The sequence below is a fragment of the Globicephala melas genome, chromosome 1 (assembly GCF_963455315.2).
Source record: "Globicephala melas chromosome 1, mGloMel1.2, whole genome shotgun sequence".
NCBI classification, from domain to species: domain Eukaryota; kingdom Metazoa; phylum Chordata; class Mammalia; order Artiodactyla; family Delphinidae; genus Globicephala; species Globicephala melas.
Window position 1 is genome coordinate 105,618,803 of NC_083314.1, and position 17,609 is coordinate 105,636,411.

Below are 17,609 nucleotides of genomic sequence, written 5' to 3' on the forward strand. Positions count from 1 at the left end.
GCGCTTCTCTGACGCACTTCCGGAGCGCGGTGGGGCCGCTGCGGCGGCTGCAAGCCTGGAGGATGGTGGTTACTAGGTCCGCGCGGCCTCAGGCCGGGATCCAAACCACGTCAGTTGAAAGCTCCCAGCAGAAGGTAGGAGATCTCAAGGCTCCCTCATTTCTTCTCGCTGGTTCGCAGGACGGTGCTCAGGGATGTGGGTGGCGCTGGGGTCCCGCGGAGCCTGGGGAGGAGCGGCAGAAAAGCCGGAACTGGCAGCGCGCAGCTGTGTACTAGGCTCCGCGCTAAGCCTGTAGCTTCCTCCTCAGACCTCACTAGGGTCTTTTAACGTAATGCTTGGCAGGGAATAGAGAGATTAGGTAACTTATTTTGCGGTAGTTCAGCTCTGTAACGCCGATGCACAGCTCAGGCCTTTTAATCTTACTGCTAACACCGTGCTAAGGAGGATTAATTTCGGCCATCATGCGTGAGCCTCATTAGCTGGATTGGATGGAGAAGGCACCATTTTCACGTGGGAAGACAGGCTGTGCCCCGACAGCACCTCCTTCTGGCGTGGGGAGGGCTGTGGTGACGCCAGCTAGTAATTCAGTGGCGTTAGTCGTCCGCTGCCTCTGATATTGCAATGAAGGGAAGGGAGCATTAATTCGCTTAGGTATGAAAACGTAAGCACCGCGACCGATTCCATCTTTCGTCTTTTCCTATATGTTATGTCGGAATGTAGGTCCACCTAGCATATGTGACTTTGAGTGGAGAAAATTTTCTTTTTCAATTATTTGTTTTGTTCCCTAAAGTCAGATCCAGGACTTAGGTGACGCTAGTGAGGCAGGGCCTGCAAATGCAGTCAGATCCAGTATTTAAGTATTGATTTTTTTTTAAATTGTGGGTGGTGATGGTTGTTGTTATTGTTTTGCATTAATCTTGTTTACTGAGTTTTTTAGTGCTCTCTTAAAATTTGCTTCTGAGGGGAGTGCCTCATTCACTTTGCTCTTGTCCCATCCCTACCTAAATCACAGTGTATTTTCACTGGCTTGTAGAATTCTGCTGCCTCAAGAATTCAGGCACATCCAAAAGGCCAGAAGGAATCTCCATCTGATGACCCAAGTATTGCTGAGTCACAGACCAGTAGGGAACAAAGTCCAGCTCCTAAAACCAGGAAGAGGAAGAGCGGAACTACAGGTTCATTACCAGGAATGAACAAACCTACTACTGATGGAGAGATCTCTGAAGCAGAGTCAAACTGTTCTTCTGTGTCTGAGGCCCAGGATCCCATTTTAAGAGTAACTAGGAGAAGGCAGATCTTAGTTTCAGGCACCCCAGTTTCCAGTGTAAGGAAAAGGCTGAAAATAACTCGAGTAAGTGAGTCTCATACTGAAGAAGAAGTCTCTGAAGCAGAATCACATATTTCAGGTATTTCTAGAATTGTGCATCCCACAGAAATAACAACAAGAACCAGGAGAAGTAAGGCTAAATCCCGAACCGATCCAAACCAAGAATCCCATGTGGAAGCTAATTCTGATGCTGAGTCATCATGCTCAGACATTTCTTCATTTTCTGGAATTGCAACTAGGAGAACAACAAGGAGTATGCAAAGGAAATTACAGGCACAAACTGAGGAGAATGATACTAAGATTGTACCAGGAAATGAAAAGCAAATCATAAATACACCTGTGAATTTAGAGGATTCAGATACCAGACGAACTTCTCGTTTGCTAGCAAGATCGCTTTCTCAGATAAATAAGCCAAATATCTCTAATAATGAAACTTATGATGACCCTGATAATGACTCCTTCTTTGGAAATTCAGGAAAAAAACTAATAGTGCAAAAACACCAAAGTTTTAATATAAGAGAGGAAAAACAAGACAACGTTTCACCTCTCAAAGAAATAACAAAGGAGAATTGTAAGAGCTTAGAGGAAGAAGCCAAAGGAATAATAGATGCAGGAAAAGAAATTAATGAGAAAAATTCTCAGTTGAAGAGTCTTTCTGAACTTCAGGACACTAGCCTTCAGCAGTTAGTTTCGCAAAGGCATTCAACTCCTGAAAGTAACAAAACCACCTCAGCATCCTCAAACCTGAACTGTGAGGCTGTAATGAAATCGTTAGCTCAAACATTTGCAGTTGTGGAAGTGGACAGATGGAATGAAGAGAGAAACAGCAGCATAAAAACAAGTGACTGGATAGAGCTTGGTGATGGTGATGATAGTGATGAAGAAGAAGAGTGCACAGTTATAGGTGTTGGCGAAGACATGAGCAAAGAAAGGGATGTAGATTTTGAGTGTGATACCAAGCTGTGTGAAGTTGAGCCCAGCACATCTCAGGATAAAGATGATTCTGTTTTATTAGTTCTCAGCAGTGATGAAAGCCAGCAGTCTGAAAACAGTGAGAATGAAGAGGACACTGTGTGTTTCATTGAAAATAGTGGTCAAAAAGAGTCATTAAATGGAGACTCAGAAAATACATCACCTGACAATGCATTGTTTGTAATTGACACAACTCCTCGATTGAGTGCTGATAAAAATTTTTGCTTGGATGAAGAAGACAAGGCAAGTGAGGTTGCCACTGAGGAAGAGGAGGAGGAGGAAGAAAGTGAAGAAGAACCATCAGACAGTGACAGAAGTAAAGATAATGAGTTTAGTGATGAAGACGACTTACTAAATAGCACAAAATCTAAACTGTAAGTTTTATCTTTATTTTTTAAAGTAAGTTTTTGATACATGTTTGAAGTGGCTAATTTACCATAAAAGTATTAGTCATAGAAATTGAAAAAATTATTACTTTGGGTTCTTTATGGAAGAGCTTTTTTATCCAGCATTTCCCTTGTTTATGTGGGTATCTTTGTTAGTCATATTTTTCCCACCAATGAGAGCTAAAAGTACTCCGTTTGGTGGTACATTAAAAATCATCTGGGGCTTCCCTGGTGGCACAGTGGTTGAGAGTCCGCCTGCCAATGTGGGGGACGCGGGTTCGTGCCCCGGTCCGGGAAGATCCCACATGCCGCGGAGCGGCTGGGCCCGTGAGCCATGGCCGCTGGGCCTGCGCGTCTGGAGCCTGTGCTCCGCAACGGGAGAGGCCACAACAGTGAGAGGCCCCCATACCACACACACACACAAAAAAAATCATCTGTTAAGGTTTTCTTGCACGATTATTAAGAGCAACATATAAAAGGGAAGGGAGGTAACTTGGTTTTTTCCACATGTTGATTGTAGAGAAATTGAAAAATAGAGGAAAACCTGAGAAAAACAATAACCTATAATCCCATCTATCACCCATTGAAAAGCACTCTTTGGGGGCTATTTCTTTAGTTTCTTTTTTGTTTGTTTTTCAAATTTGTTTTTCCTAGGCACAGGCCCTTGGTGGCAGTGTATCCACTGGAAATACAGGTATCGTTGGTAAGGAACTATCCATTAACATGCCTAGTCTTCACTGTAAACCAGTGAAATCGCTGAGGCTAGTCTCAGGTGTACTTATTTTTTAAAAGCCACACCTCCTCCCCAGGATAATTGTAATGTACACTCAGGGTTGAGAATCACTGCCAAGGCACTACAATTGAATGATTTCACTTTCCAGTAGAGGTTGATTATCAAAACTTTTAACTGCTCAGTTTTTATGAATAATTAGGAAAGAAACTGACTGTAAGTCCAAGTGTACTTGTTTATAAAAAGGACTCTTCAGTAATATAAAGTAGAAATTTTTATTACATAAATATAGCAGGAGCCCAAGCCAACTGCAGAAGATTGATTTGGTGGATCCAGGGTTTGACAGTTACATTTTTTTTAAATCTCCAGTGGAAGGTACGAATGCTCATTGTTTAAAACTCACTGATTTAGAGGCACTACTAAATGCCCTTAAATTACCCAGAAAAACATTCCAAATTTGGATAACTTAGAAGTTCGGAGTAGAAGACCCTGTCTTTCTCATTGGCTTTGGAGATGGAAGTATGCGGACGTATATTAACTCACTACGTATACGTGAAGTTGAGCAAATTGCCAGATGTATTTCCTCCTCTTTTCTGTAATTCTTTCTTTATAAAATCCCTTTATGAAGTCTGTTGTCATGTAATATGGCCTTAATCCTCTTCTAAGAAAAACTAGGGAATAAATTTTGATGTGCTTCCAAAAGGCTTAATTCATTATTCATCCCATAATTTTCTTCTAAATAAAAATACAGTCTCAATTGTTTCCATTTTGAATTACTAAATGATCTAAAGATCATTTCTTAATCACTTAAAAGTGATCATTTCTCTTTCAGTCTGAAGTTGACTAGCAGCAGCATAGATCCTGGTCTGAGTATTAAGCAGCTGGGTGGTTTGTATATTAATGTCAATGCAGACAAGCTACAGTTGAACAAGAGAACCCTAACACAGATCAAGGAGAAAAAGAAAAATGAGGTAAGTTGCACAAAGCATCCCATTGGTTTTCATAGAACTAACCAGTCACTTCTAGAAATGATTAGTCCTTGGTAAGAGACTAATTTTCCTACAGTGCAACCACATTAGCCTACTGTGCTTCTTTTTTCCCTCTTTCCAGGACAATCATTTCTTCTTTTTTATTATAAAGTCCCAGCTATAGAAGATGAGGCTTGAAAACTAGAGTGATATAGGATCAGTGTTACTCTTCTTGCAATCACCAGTTATGATCCCAAGGGTTGTGTTTTTTCTTTTCTTGCTATACTTTTAGTTCTTAACTGCTTTGGACTGTGTTGAAAATCTGAAAGCTGCGAGTGCCCACTAACCCCACCAGGAAAAAAAGCACATGTGTGCATAGACATAAAATTGTACATATATTTTCAGAAAGAAATTACAGGTTAGGTAACCTCATCCAAACCCTCAGTTTCAGCTGTCACCTTGAATGACTTCCAAATCTTTAGTATCAGTATTTTCTAGCCTTGCAGCCTACCCAGGTCTTTAAATCCAGGTGCCTATTGTTTGTTCATTCAGATGTGCTCAGGCAATTGACTTCACTAATTGCCCTTCTCTTCCCTACCTAAACCAGTTCCTCCTTTTGCAAGGGAAAATCTGTTTCCCTTTTGCACTCAACAACTAAGCCTAGGGGATGGTGCTTGTTACATACTTTGTACTCTGCCCCCTCCTTTCCACCCCACTGTCACTGACTAGTGACATCTGTTGTGTTTTTCATCTAGACTATTGTAGTGGCCTCCTTACTCTTCTTCAAGCCATCCTCCATGGTCTTGCTGGATTTCTTTTTCTAAAAATACAAATCTGACCATGATATTCTGTTTAAGTCCTGTAGTAGTTCCTCAGAGCATTCAAGGTGCCTCTGTTCCTCTAGCTCTGACTGTCCACCTGCTGTGTTCTTAGCATTGAAAATTACTATAGTTCCCTGAACACACCCTGGTCCTTCCCCCTACCTCCAATGCAGAGATTATAAATCACAACCTTTAGGAAGCATTCTTTGACCCTAGTCCTTCCCCCTACCTCCTCTCTGCTTCTGCAACACCCAGTATAGATCTAAGTGATTATTGATCATGTGGTATTCATTGTTTTTTTTTACTGTCTTTTATTTCTGGACTGGATAATTCTTTGTTGTGGGAAAATGTCCTGTGCCTTGTAGGATATTTTTTAGCAGCATCCCTGGCCGCTACCCCATAGGTGCCAGTAGCATCCATCTCTACCAGTGCACCGTCCCCCCACCTCAAAATGTCTTCAGATATTGCCAGTTGCTCTCAGTTGAGAACCAGTCTAAACCCTACTATAGTACTTGACACACAACCAGCTCTTAATAATCTGTTAAATAAATGTCATGCTCTCTTCTCTGATAGGAAAGTCTAGACTGCTACTGTGCTACCCAGCAACTTCTAGTCCTGAACCTGAATTGAGGATTTCTGAATTGATAATTGACTTCTAAATTGATAATTTCAAATGTTATTGACCAAATTAATATTTGCTGTATTCCTGTGAACTGTTTTGAGGGTTAAGGAGCAGCTGTCTTTAGTTCTTATACTGGGGAAATGACTAATAACCCTCAGGTTCCTTTTAGTCACATACACAGTATTAAGACAGTATTTAATAACCCTAGGCAAGTAACAAGAAATGCAGAAGACATTTAGGAAAAGATTAACAGATCTGACTACTTAAAATTTTAAAACTTAGGCAAATAAAAACACCTTAAAGACAAGTAAAAGACCACAGGTTAATACCAAGATACAAAATACATTTCTACAAATTAATAAGAACACAACCCTATATAAAAATGAAAATAACCCCCCCCAAAATACAGGCATACCCCAGAAGACGACTTATATTACAATACATAGCTAATAAATACACAAAAAGTTGATCAACAGCAAATGGAAACATTCATGAAGTACCACTGACAAAACACAAAAGGATAATCTCCTGTGTTGGCTATGTAAAGAAAATGGTAGTGATTAACTCTTGGTAGGAGTTTATACTACTTGGATGCAAGGCAATTTAGTAGTCCCTATGAAAATTTAAATGACACATTTTGGAATCTGTTTTACAGAAATAATCACAAGTGTGCAGAGATGGTGTTTACAATGTTTCATGGAAAATGTAATGGAGACTTACTAAACTAAATATCAAGAAGAAAAATTGTGCATAACAGCTGTTAAAAAGAATGAAGTTGATCTTTGTATGAATTGACATTGAAAGAGCATCTTTGATATATTGTTGGGTTGCCAAAAGCAGATTTGCTCGATGGCATAATTTCATTGGTATACCATAAAAAGCATATGTTGTTTAATCAAAATCTATACTGCTGTTTCTTATCAGTAGTCTAGCTGGTCTCCTCAGATCACAGAAAGCGGTTTTACCAGCATCGAAGAACTTATTAAAGCCTAGTCAGGTTTTTTTCCAGGGAGTTCAAGAACTCTATGGCATTGTTCCTATTGTCTTTCGTTTCCAGTTGGTTGGTGCAGGTGGCTGGTTGCAAACCAATGAAATGCAGGTGGACACGTTAACGTATATCTGGTGTGTGCAGATTCAGATTAGAAGAAGAAATTTGAGATGAATATTGATTTTATAGATTGCCTAAACCCTTCAGTTTGTCTTCTAAAGCATTTTTATTTTGATATAATTTACAAATTTAAGGACAGGAGCAGCTTTGCAGTAGTATGTTTGTCCATATAGAAGGTTAATATATCTGGAGTAGTCTTCAGTGTGGGAGATGTTTCCTTTATAAGGCAATAATGTTGAAACAATAATGACATTCTGACATTTTAAAACCAGTTTAATATTTTTGCAGCTTTTGCAGAAAGCCGTCATTACTCCTGATTTTGAAAAAAACTACTGTGTCCCACCATATAGTGAATCAAAGTATAAACTTCAGAAAAAACGCAGAGTGAGTACAGTGACTCATTATTTAGAATGTTTAATGTGTTTGACTATATATGTTCAGTTTATCTAACATGGCTGTACAACTAAAATATATACGTTTCCAAAGAAAATTGTTACAGATATCTAAGAGCCCGTAAAATATGGTTCCATAAACAGCGTTTCTTATAGATTTTCACAAAGTGAAAGCTCTTTTTTACCATCCTTAAAAACAGTGGCAGCCAGCATATGAGGTCACTGTCCACACCACACCTCTTGGCTTATGGGTACTGTTCACAGAAGGCTGGGAGCTCCGTTGTGGGCTTTTGTAGGGAACTGGATGTAACCATTAAAAACACTGGCCTATTTAGTCTGCCAACTGAAAGCATAGAAGGTATTTTCTTTAGTAAAATACAGGGGACTACTTCCATTTCAACTAATAAGGATAAAGAAATTATTGAGAGAGCTTAAGAGGAAATTTGAGGATGGTGCTCCAGTAATGTCACTAATATGACCAGAGCACCCTGGCATATGGTAAACACTCCAATATTTGTTGTGTGAATGAACAAAAAATGAAATTAAGCAAATAACTTGCTAGGAGTTTTCAAAAAACAGAAAGTTTTTGAATTTTAGAAATAATAGAAATTTCTGGACTTGCTGGAGTGAGTAACTTTCTGAGACAACTCGGTGACTCAGTAAAAGTGTTAATGTTTACATAAAAGCTCCAGAAGTAAAAATGTTTTTTATACATTACACCTTGTGTAGGGTATTCTAGACAATGAAAATTGAAGCTGTCGGTTACTCTCCCAACAAGTCAGCAGTTCTTACTAAGATACAAAGTAAATTTTAAGGAGCCCTCATTTAAGAAACTGACAGTGCTGTGCCTGATTTATCAGAGAAATCACTTTTTGTGATCTAATCATTTTATGAAAGGTGAATCTGGAGATAATATATACATTCCTGTAAAGTAACCTTATTTGTTTTTCATGAAATTTTCTTTATAATTTTAGGGGGAGTGAGGTATAGTTTATACACTGCTTATTAAAATCAGAATTTTCTAATTGTTTCTGAAATTTGAATTTCAGCAAGAGCGACAAAAAACAGCAGGTGATGGCTGGTTTGGTATGAAAGCTCCAGAACTGACAGATGAACTGAAAAATGATCTCAAAGCACTGAAGATGAGAGCTAGCATGGACCCAAAAAGGTTTTACAAGAAAAATGATAGAGACGGCTTCCCCAAGTACTTCCAGGTATGAAGCAAACAGAATAATGGTAGTGATGTTCTGAGGATTTTAGTTTGGAAAGCACTATAGTGATTTGTTTACTCTTAAATGAATATTTACAGAGCACATCTGCTTGGGCCGTATAATAATGGCCAGAACCCAATTCAGACAGCCACCAGCTTGTAATGGCTTTCCATATAGAAAGATGGTGTTCCAGACGGTAACTAGGTTTCCGAACGGTAACTAGTTTTTCATAATTTCTTCTCTAAAAATTATGAAACTTACAAGATGGGTGTACCATATATGAGTATTATTAGCCTAAGAGCAAGACTCCTTGCAGGATGGGGCAGGAAAGAGGGACTCATGTACACCAAACTCTTCTTTTTTTCAAGGTTCTTTATTCTGAAAACAAGTTAAAAGTTGGTTTCCAAAGTGTTTTCAGATGAAAGTCCAATTGATTCACCCTCTGGTAGCTCTCAAGTTCATTTCGTTCTTCTTGGCTACCTTTCTTGTCACTCATGGATTACTGTAATAGTCCTTTGCCTCCAGGTCTGCTCTCCCTTTTGGTCCATCCTCTACATTGTAGGCAGTCATCTTTCCTTTAAAAAATAGCAATCTGTTTCATGACACACCTCTGCTCAATGATAATCAAGATATTCAATGGTACCTTCAGTGATTCTTATAACCTATAGGATAGAGTCTATATCTATACCCTTTAATGTAGCCCTTCACCATGTGAACCCAAACCAGCTCACTACCCCTTTTTTGGTCACATGGTCTCCTCTTAAGCTCCAACACACTCAGCTACTCAGTCTTCTCAGGATATGCACAGACTGGTCTAGTCATTCTGACTTTACAAGTGTTTGGCTCTGCCATGTTTGCTTGGTGAAATTTTACCCATACAAATCCAAGCTAAAATGTCATCCTTTGTAAAACCTTCTTTACCTCCATTCGGTAGAATTCGCCATTTAGTTTTCAGAGCATCTAGAGTGTTTTGTTCAGCATAATATTAGGTTATGCTTTAATTTTTTAGTTGTGTACCTTCGGATCTTCCTTGAGACTCTGGAGGCTTCCCTGGTGGTGCAGTGGTTAAGAATCTGCCTGCCAGTGCAGGGGACATGGGTTTAAGCCCTGGGCTGGGAAAATCCCACATGCCACCGACCAACTCAGCCTGTGCGCCACAACTACTGAGCCTGTGCTATAGAGCCCGCGAGCCACAACTACTGAAGCCCGCGCACCTAGAGCCTGTGCTCTGCAACAAGAGAAGCCACTGCAGTGAGAAGCCTGTGCGCTGCAACGAAGAGTAGTCCCCACTCGCCACAACTAGAGAAAGCCCACAAGCAGCAACGAAGACCCAATGCAGCCAAAAAAAATAAATTAATTTTAAAAATTATTTTAAAATTAAATTAAATAAATAAATAAAATTTTTTAAAAAGATTCTGGCCCCCTCACTGGCAGGGACCAGATATTCTTTGTCTTTGTTTCCCTAACACCTAGCACAGTGCCTGGCACATAGTAGACATTGTAAATTTTACTTGGTTGAACATACGAACAGATGTGGAGTGGTCAGTAAGAAGGTTCTAAGTTGGCAGCAATTATGATAACCTAGGAGATCAAATAGGTATATAGTAGAATGTATGTGTCAATTTCGTTAAATTGGAAAACTAAAACAAAAGACTATCTGTCCCACTTTTCCTCCTCTATTTAGACTATTCATCAAGAATTTACTGTCTAGCACTTATATAAAAGGAATTTTGGTTTTACTGTAAACTCTAATGAAGAAATGTCATTAGTAGGACCCAGTGCAGATTGAATAAGTGATTTTTTTTCTTTAAGAAACGGCAAAACTAACTTTAATATTGGTAAATTGTAAGCTGTGTTTTCCATTACTTTCTATAAATATACTTTGTTAGAGCTACCCTGAGATACGAAAGATACTTGGCCTTCAGGTATTGCATGACTTATTTCAATCAATCATTCATAGATTGGAACCATTGTTGACAATCCAGCTGACTTCTACCATTCACGAGTTCCCAGGAAACAAAGGAAGAGAACTATTGTGGAGGAACTGCTGGCCGATTCTGAGTTCAGAAGGTAAAGGAATTTATGTTTCGCTTCATAATATGTGTGCTTTCCCTTAGAATATGCATAAACTTTAAATTCAAGACAATTTTTAAATGCTTTAGCACAGAGTTTCTCAACAGCAGCACTATTATATTTTTTGGATGGAATAATTATTAGGGGGGACTGTCCTGTACATTGTGGGATCTTTAACAGCCTCCCTGGTGTCTATCCACTAGATGCCAGTAGTGCACTCCCCTCCCCCCCAATTCATGACACTCAAAAATGTCTTCAAGCAGTTTCAAGTGGCCCCTGTGGGGCATAAGCATTCCCAATTTAGAACCACTGCTTTAGAGGGAAGCATGAAAGTATTTGGCTGACTAGAGGAGAATGAGCCCACAAAGGAGACTGGGAAAGAATAGCCGGGGAGGCATGAAGAAAACCAGGAGAGCACAGTGTCATAGAAGTCAAGGAAAGGGACTTCCCTGGTGGCGCAGTGCTTAAGAATCCGCCTGCCAGTGCAGGGGACACGGGTTCGATCCCTGGTCTGGGAAGATCCCACATGCCGCAGAGCAACTAAGCCTGTGCGCCACAACTACTACACATGGCACAACTACTGAAGCCCGCACACCACAACAAAGAGCAGCCCCTGCTCGCCACAACTAGAGAAAGCCTGCGCGCAGCAACGAAGACCCAACACAGCCAAATAAATAAATAAATTGGTGGGGGGGAAGTCAAGGAAAGAGAACGTTACGGGCAGGTATAAGCTGGAGGGAGTGGCTAACAGTAATAAGTGCTGCTGAGAGCTCAGTTGAGGTAAGAACTAAAAACTTTGGATTTAGTACATGGAGGTCACAGTAACCTTGGCAGAAGGAGTTTTCAGGGGAGTGATGGGGAGGAAAGCAGACTGTAAGGTACTTGAGAGTGAGCTGAAGAAATAAGGGAGAAATCTTTGAAGAAGTTTGGTTGTGAGCAAGATGAGAGAGTCACAGCTAGTGGGTGGAGTTGTTTTTTTTTTTTTCCTGAGATGGGGCAATTTGAGTATGTTTAAATGTCCTTGAAGTAGGTATGTGTATAGTATAGATTTAAAAGCATACCTCATATAGAAACCTCTGCCAGACTTCTAGATTCGTTTAGTAGCAAAAGTGAAAATGTTTATCAAGGTTTTTTAAACTGGTGTAATATATAGACACGGAAAACAAGTTTAACTTGAGTGTCACGTAAACTATTTTATGAGTCTGGTTTATGGTGAAATTTTTAGAAACAAGCAATGCTCTTTTCTCACTTCTCTCTCTTTGGCAATCTCATCCCCACAGAGTTTGTATTAATCTATATACTGTTGACTTTCAAATGTGTATGTCTAGTCTAGTTCTCTCCTGAGTCCAGAGCCCATAACCAGCTACTGCCTCAGGAATATCTAATGGGTATCTCACAGGCCCCTCTAAGAGCTAACTTGGGGTCTGCTGACCTCATCCTCCCTGTATGTTCTGGTCCTCTCGCAGTGTTCTGTATCTCATGACCAAACGGCATCACCCTCTGTCCATTAGGGCAAGTCCTAATACCTCTTCTCCCTTCAGTCCCATGTTCAAACTGTCAGAGTCCCTCCCATTTTCCTATCTCTCAAGCATGTCTGTTTCCTTCCCCACAGAGGTGTGTGGTACAAGGTGATTGAGTCTTTGCTTACTTAAAATTGACCTATATTTTGTAATCTTCATGATGGCAGTCTCAGAAATTACAGCATGGGTCTCTAGTGGCTGAAAGTTTTCAAAAGTCTTCCTCCGTTGCCGTTTTTTCTTACTAGACTGCAAGCTCTGAGGGTAGGGACTACTATGGCTGGCTGGTTCACTGCTCTGTCCGCAACACTTAGTATGGCTTCTTACACATGGTGGAACTTAGTGCAGATGTGATGAATAGATAGTGAAAATACAAAAAAAAAAAATGAAATTTAGAAGTGCCTCCCCGCCACCACCCCTCTCCCCACCAAAAGGTTACATTAACTTCTAATGTTTGGTGTGTCATACTTTAGAACTTAAAAAGTTTGGTTTTTCTTTTCAGATATAACCGAAGGAAGTACTCAGAGATTATGGCTGAAAAGGCAGCAAATGCAGCAGGAAAGAAGTTTCGAAAGAAGAAGAAGTTTCGCAATTAAGATTCACCAAGCAAATCACAAAATTTTACATCTCCCCTTTATTTATTACTAAAGATATTTTGAAAACCGACACAACCATCACACAAATTAACATAGCCTGGCCCTATTTATATATAGGGATTTCTCTTTAGAAAAAGTTGATTTTAGAGAGGATTAATCACATGCCCCTTGGGATAAAAATAGGGGTGTCTACAAAGGATCCACTCATGCTTAGACCCTTTGAGGAGGAAAAAAAGGAAAATAACCTCAGTCATTTAACATTTTTGTAAAGTTTTCAACATTTGGTTATTTAAAGAAAATTTAAAACATTTAAAAAATATAGTTTGCTAACATTCAAAAATTTTAAAGTAATATCAAACATACGTGAGCAATATTGTAATTATTATGTAGAGATGTGTGTGTAGGGGGGAGATGGTGCCCTTTTGTCAGTCAGTTGCACATTCAAGTCCAGAAAATTGGTGAAGCTGGGATACAGAGATCTTGTTGCCAGTTTGACAGTCACAGTTGAAACCAAAGAAATGTTAAAAGTGTTCTTGGGGCTTCCCTGGTGGTGCAGTGGTTGAGAGTCTGCCTGCCGATGCAGGGGACATGGGTTCGTGCCCTGATCCAGGAAGATCCCACATGCCGCGGAGCGGCTGGGCCCGTGAGCCATGGCCGCTGAGCCTGTGCATCTGGAGCCTGTGCTCCGCAACGGGAGAGGCCACAACAGTGAGAGGCCCGCGTACCGCAAAAAAAAAAAGTGTTCTTGGAGCATGTGTATGTTAGTATATGACCAAAGAACTAAATGAAGCTATAAAAAGGACTTAAAAGATAGACTACTTGGAAAGTCTAGGTTAAAGGTAGAAGCAGGAGAGCTATTTTCCTTCTTTAGCAACTGAAACAGGAGGAAAGATAGATTTTCTCCAGATTCAATGTTGCGTTCCAGTGAAATAGTATTAATATAATTTTAATTTGGCCAGGAGGTAAAGTGGCCCAGCCTATCTCATCTCCAGTGGCAGAAATATGCATCCTGGCTAAAGCAACTCCCGACACCCAAGGAGTGTTGGCCATTTCTGTTCATGCTTCCTGGTGGGTTATCGCTTCCTTCATGTCATTCACGGGACGTCTGTTTTGTAGCATACTGCTTTCTTGGGATTTCAGTAAATCTATTTTGTGTTTACTGCTTGGGATCATAAGCAGCCTAGTAATAAAACAACGACATTCATAGGTGGAGTTAGTGAAACATCTCTATCTGTTCTCTTTTATAGAAAAGCTTTTATTCCAAGAATATTAAGTTTTGCCTTCTGGGTAAAATAAGGACCTGCTATGAGAGAATTAAATATAAAAACAAGAAATAATTTACCCTTTACACATTCTTCCAGAAGGAGACATTGTTAGTAGAACGTTTCTTCAGCTCATGCTACTATGCTATAAGAACAGTCAAAGCTGTCAGTCCTTTTGTATGGTGTTTCTCGGCGCAATTGAGGACTTACGCAGCTTTTTCTCAGGCTCAAGGTGTGTGTCAACTTTATTCATAACTTTCATGCTGGTTTCTGACTAGTGAATGCTAGAATAGGTTGAATTATGTGATACTTCAAAACTGCAGTTATGACAATTATTTGGTACATTATAGTGCATTTTACAGGGAAAGCAAGATTGGAGAACTAATCCTTCCCACACAGAGCAGCATTAGAGCACTGGATTGGAAAGCAGTGATGAGGAACGAGAACTGAACCTAAGCGCCAAGTTCAGCTCTCACTAACCCACCTTAGAGGTGCTCTCAGTACGTGTTTTGAGTACAGTTGACTCTTGAACAACATGGGGGTTAGGGGCACTGAACCCCATGCAGCTGAAAGTCAGAAACCTTAACAGTAGGCCCTCTGTATCCACAGTTCTGCATCTGAGAACCAACTGTTCAACTGCTTGCAGATCATGTAATATCAATACTTTAGTATGGATTTATTGGGAAAAAAAATCTATGTATAGTGGACCTGCTCAGTTCAAGCCTGTGTTGTTCAAGGATCAAATGTATTATAGTTACATTTTAACACGCTCTTTTTTGTCTCCATTGGTTTTTTTTTTATCTTATATGTATTTTTGTAAGCCACATAAGTAACTTGGAACAAAGTAGAGAGTTATCAACGAATGTAAAATACCTTATCCAGTGAAATAAATGCTTCAGCTAAAAGTCATTTAAAGTGATCTCTATTAACATTTACTTTAAGGAATTAAAACTGGTAAGATGCATAGTAGCTTCATCTCAAATGTGCTCTTCACAAATTTATTTTAAATCTTCAAAACTGAGTATCAAAATATGGGCTTCCCTGGTGGCGCAGTGGTTGAGAGTCCGCCTGCCGATGCAGGGGATGTGGGTTTGTGCCCTGGTCTGGGAAGATCCCACATGCCGCGGAGCGGCTGGGCCCGTGAGCCATGGCCGCTGAGCCTGTGCGTCCGGAGCCTGTGCTCCGCAACGGGAGAGGCCACAGCAGTGAGAGGCCCGCGTACCGCAAAAAAAAAATATATATATATATATATATATATATATATATATAAAATTAGGTAAAGGTCAGAACGAAGTCTCTTAGTGCTCCCAGCCTTCTACAAAAGTCTATACTTGAATAATGTATGTATTTGTCTTGTTTTTTTTAAGCAAAGCAACTGTTGAGAAAAAGTTTTAGTGACTTTGGCTTCTGTCACTAAACTCAGTCCACTTACTGGAACTATTTTAAGGCTTAATGACTATCAGAAGTACATTGACTTCTCAACTGAAAAGCATTGTAAAGCGTACAAAGTGCTGATGTAGTGTGCTAACGAAAGGAGGGCCTTCAGAATACCTTAAGGTCTTGAAAGATTTCTGAAGTGCTTTTAAGACAGCTTATTAAAAAAAAAAAAAGCCTACAAAGCTAGTTTTTTTTAATTTTCTAAAGTGAGGAAATTAGGGAAAGGAAAATGAAGATGGAAGAAGTTAGAAAACTAACAGTTGATGAAGGCAAGCTCTGAGCTTCCAGGCATCTAACACAAAAATAAGCTCTGTGTTCAGTGTCCTCCCATAATATAAAAACAAAACAGCTGCTTTAGAGAAACACCATTATACCTATTTTTAAGACCTGAAGAAATGTTGCATGGGTCTCATAACAAGGATGTCAGACTACAGGCCATGCTTGGCTGTCCAGAGGATAAATGGCAGGGTTTTAAAAGGAAGAAAGACTGTATAGAAATGTTTAATGAAACTTTGAGCAACTGGGATAAATTCAAGGGGTCCCACTCTCAGAAACAGCAAATTATAAGAAAACATCACATGAAAAAAATTTTCAGTACCACTTCTGGAATATGTGCAGATGCTCATTCAGTTCAATCCCTCAAGCAATGACAACTACTGTTCAGAGTAACTACCTACAACATCTTACTGAAAGCGTTCAGTTAGGATTGAAACAAAATGATTTATGAACTCCCCAAGCATCTGACTAGAATGTAAAATTCAGGTCTCATTGTTACACAACTTAAGTGAAGAATGAATGCTTTCAATTTCTAATAGCTTCCCAGAAGCAGGGTCAGTAGCATGACCTGCAATTAAATGTCTTAAGCAGATAAGTGTTTTATCAAAGAACTGGAATGTCTCAAACTATGAAATGTGAATTTTTAGATAACAGTGGAGGAGGTTCTGAAAGGGAAATGGTTATCAATAAATACTGAACACCAACTGTGAAAAAGGCAAAACTATTTTAGGTTCAGGTGATGGGTGGTGGATGATGTATGTTCATTCCAATTATCACTGCATAGAATTGCCCCAAGACTCAGTGATTCAGAACAACCACTGTTTTATTGTATCTCATGATTCAGTGGGTCAGGGCTTAGCTAGGTGATTTTTGCTCTACATGGTATCGAAGGAGGTCGCTCAGTGGTATTCAGCGGGCTGTTGAGCAGATCTGGAAGGCCTAAGACATTCCCTGACATGCCTGACACCTTGTAATATTTTCTTTTAAAAGCATGATGACAATTGAAATTTATCTTCAGTTTAATGGTAGTATAGCATAGAAATTGCTATAAAGCCAAAACATGACCCACACACTTTGGCACTGCATAGTGTTTAGGAAGTCCTGCTCTTCCCCACCTGCCTCCTTCCTAGTCACCCCTCCTGAGGGAAGAGGAGTTGCTAACCAGATTGAAGTGAGCCCAGGATACTCACTGAGCTGTAGTTTTACAAATGAACAAAGTTGCTGTATTAACAGGTCAGAAACGATCTGCAGTCAGTCACTTTTGCCCTATTAGAGGGCAGGCCTCTCATCCTCTCTTCCAAACGAGGTGGGAAATTAGACTTGGGGCCTTCTTGAGCCAGGCTTTCTCTGTGAATGGCAGGGGATGATAGGAACATGTCATTCAATCTCGGCTTACCTGAGAAATCCTGCGGTCGGGGCTGCTCCTCTAAAGCTGTTCCATGAGTGGTATACTCTCTTTTCCATTGGCTCATCTTCCTTATGATTACAACCTCCTTGGCAGAATTGCAAAGCAGGAGCTGGTAGGTTTCAGGCACCAAAATCCTGACCTCAAACCCCATGCAATGTATTGAAGTTCTGAGGTTTTGTTCATTAAGGGAAGAAAAATGAAATATGGATATGAAAACTATGGTTAGATTTAGTCCAATTACCATATGAATTTTAGCTCTCATATGCAGTGAGCGGTGTTCCTCAACCTTTTTAAATGGTAGGAAAGAAATATGTGCATGCAGTCATCTATATGAAAAAAAATTTATGTGAAGTTTTGTTCAGCCCCACCCTCCCACATCTGCTCCACCCCCATAACCCAGGGAAGTTCACAGGAGTAGTGTACTAAAGAGAACAAAAACAAGGTACACATTGTAGTTAATAAAAGTTTTCTATATCTTGGTATTATCAGGAAGACCTATTTTT

The 17,609-nt window shown here is 39.9% G+C and overlaps 1 protein-coding gene and 1 long non-coding RNA gene across 5 annotated transcripts in view; one reads left to right on the forward strand and one right to left on the reverse strand.

Annotated features, from left to right (window-relative positions):
* DNTTIP2 (deoxynucleotidyltransferase terminal interacting protein 2) lies at positions 1-14,894 on the forward strand. Of its 2 annotated transcripts, none has more exons than XM_030868700.2 (7): positions 1-134; positions 1,034-2,673; positions 4,248-4,386; positions 7,223-7,318; positions 8,376-8,540; positions 10,498-10,607; positions 12,630-14,894. In XM_030868700.2, the coding sequence occupies exons 1-7, from the start codon at positions 63-65 to the stop codon at positions 12,721-12,723; spliced, it is 2,316 nt and encodes a 771-aa protein (XP_030724560.2). In that variant the 5' UTR covers positions 1-62; the 3' UTR covers positions 12,724-14,894. The 2 variants fall into 2 exon arrangements, with proteins under 2 accessions (XP_030724560.2, XP_030724562.2); XM_030868702.2 differs by having other exon boundaries at positions 8-134; positions 1,013-2,673.
* LOC115859597 (uncharacterized) overlaps positions 6,623-17,609 on the reverse strand; it is a 22,576-nt gene continuing 11,589 nt past the window's right edge. For all 3 annotated transcript variants that reach the window (XR_011376814.1, XR_011376813.1, XR_009564678.1), the window contains 2 exons: positions 17,095-17,273; positions 6,623-9,112 (listed from right to left, as the gene is read on the reverse strand). This is a non-coding gene — a long non-coding RNA (uncharacterized lncRNA). The remainder of the gene's footprint in view (positions 9,113-17,094; positions 17,274-17,609) is intronic.

Coding starts and splice junctions, on each gene's coding strand:
- DNTTIP2 (XM_030868700.2), top strand. CDS start 63: ATGGTGGTTACTAGGTCCGCGCGGCCTCAGGCCGGGATCCAAACCACG. Junction 8,541..10,497: donor GCTTCCCCAAGTACTTCCAG/GTATGAAGCAAA, acceptor AATCATTCATAG/ATTGGAACCATTGTTGACAA. Junction 10,608..12,629: donor GCCGATTCTGAGTTCAGAAG/GTAAAGGAATTT, acceptor TTTTCTTTTCAG/ATATAACCGAAGGAAGTACT.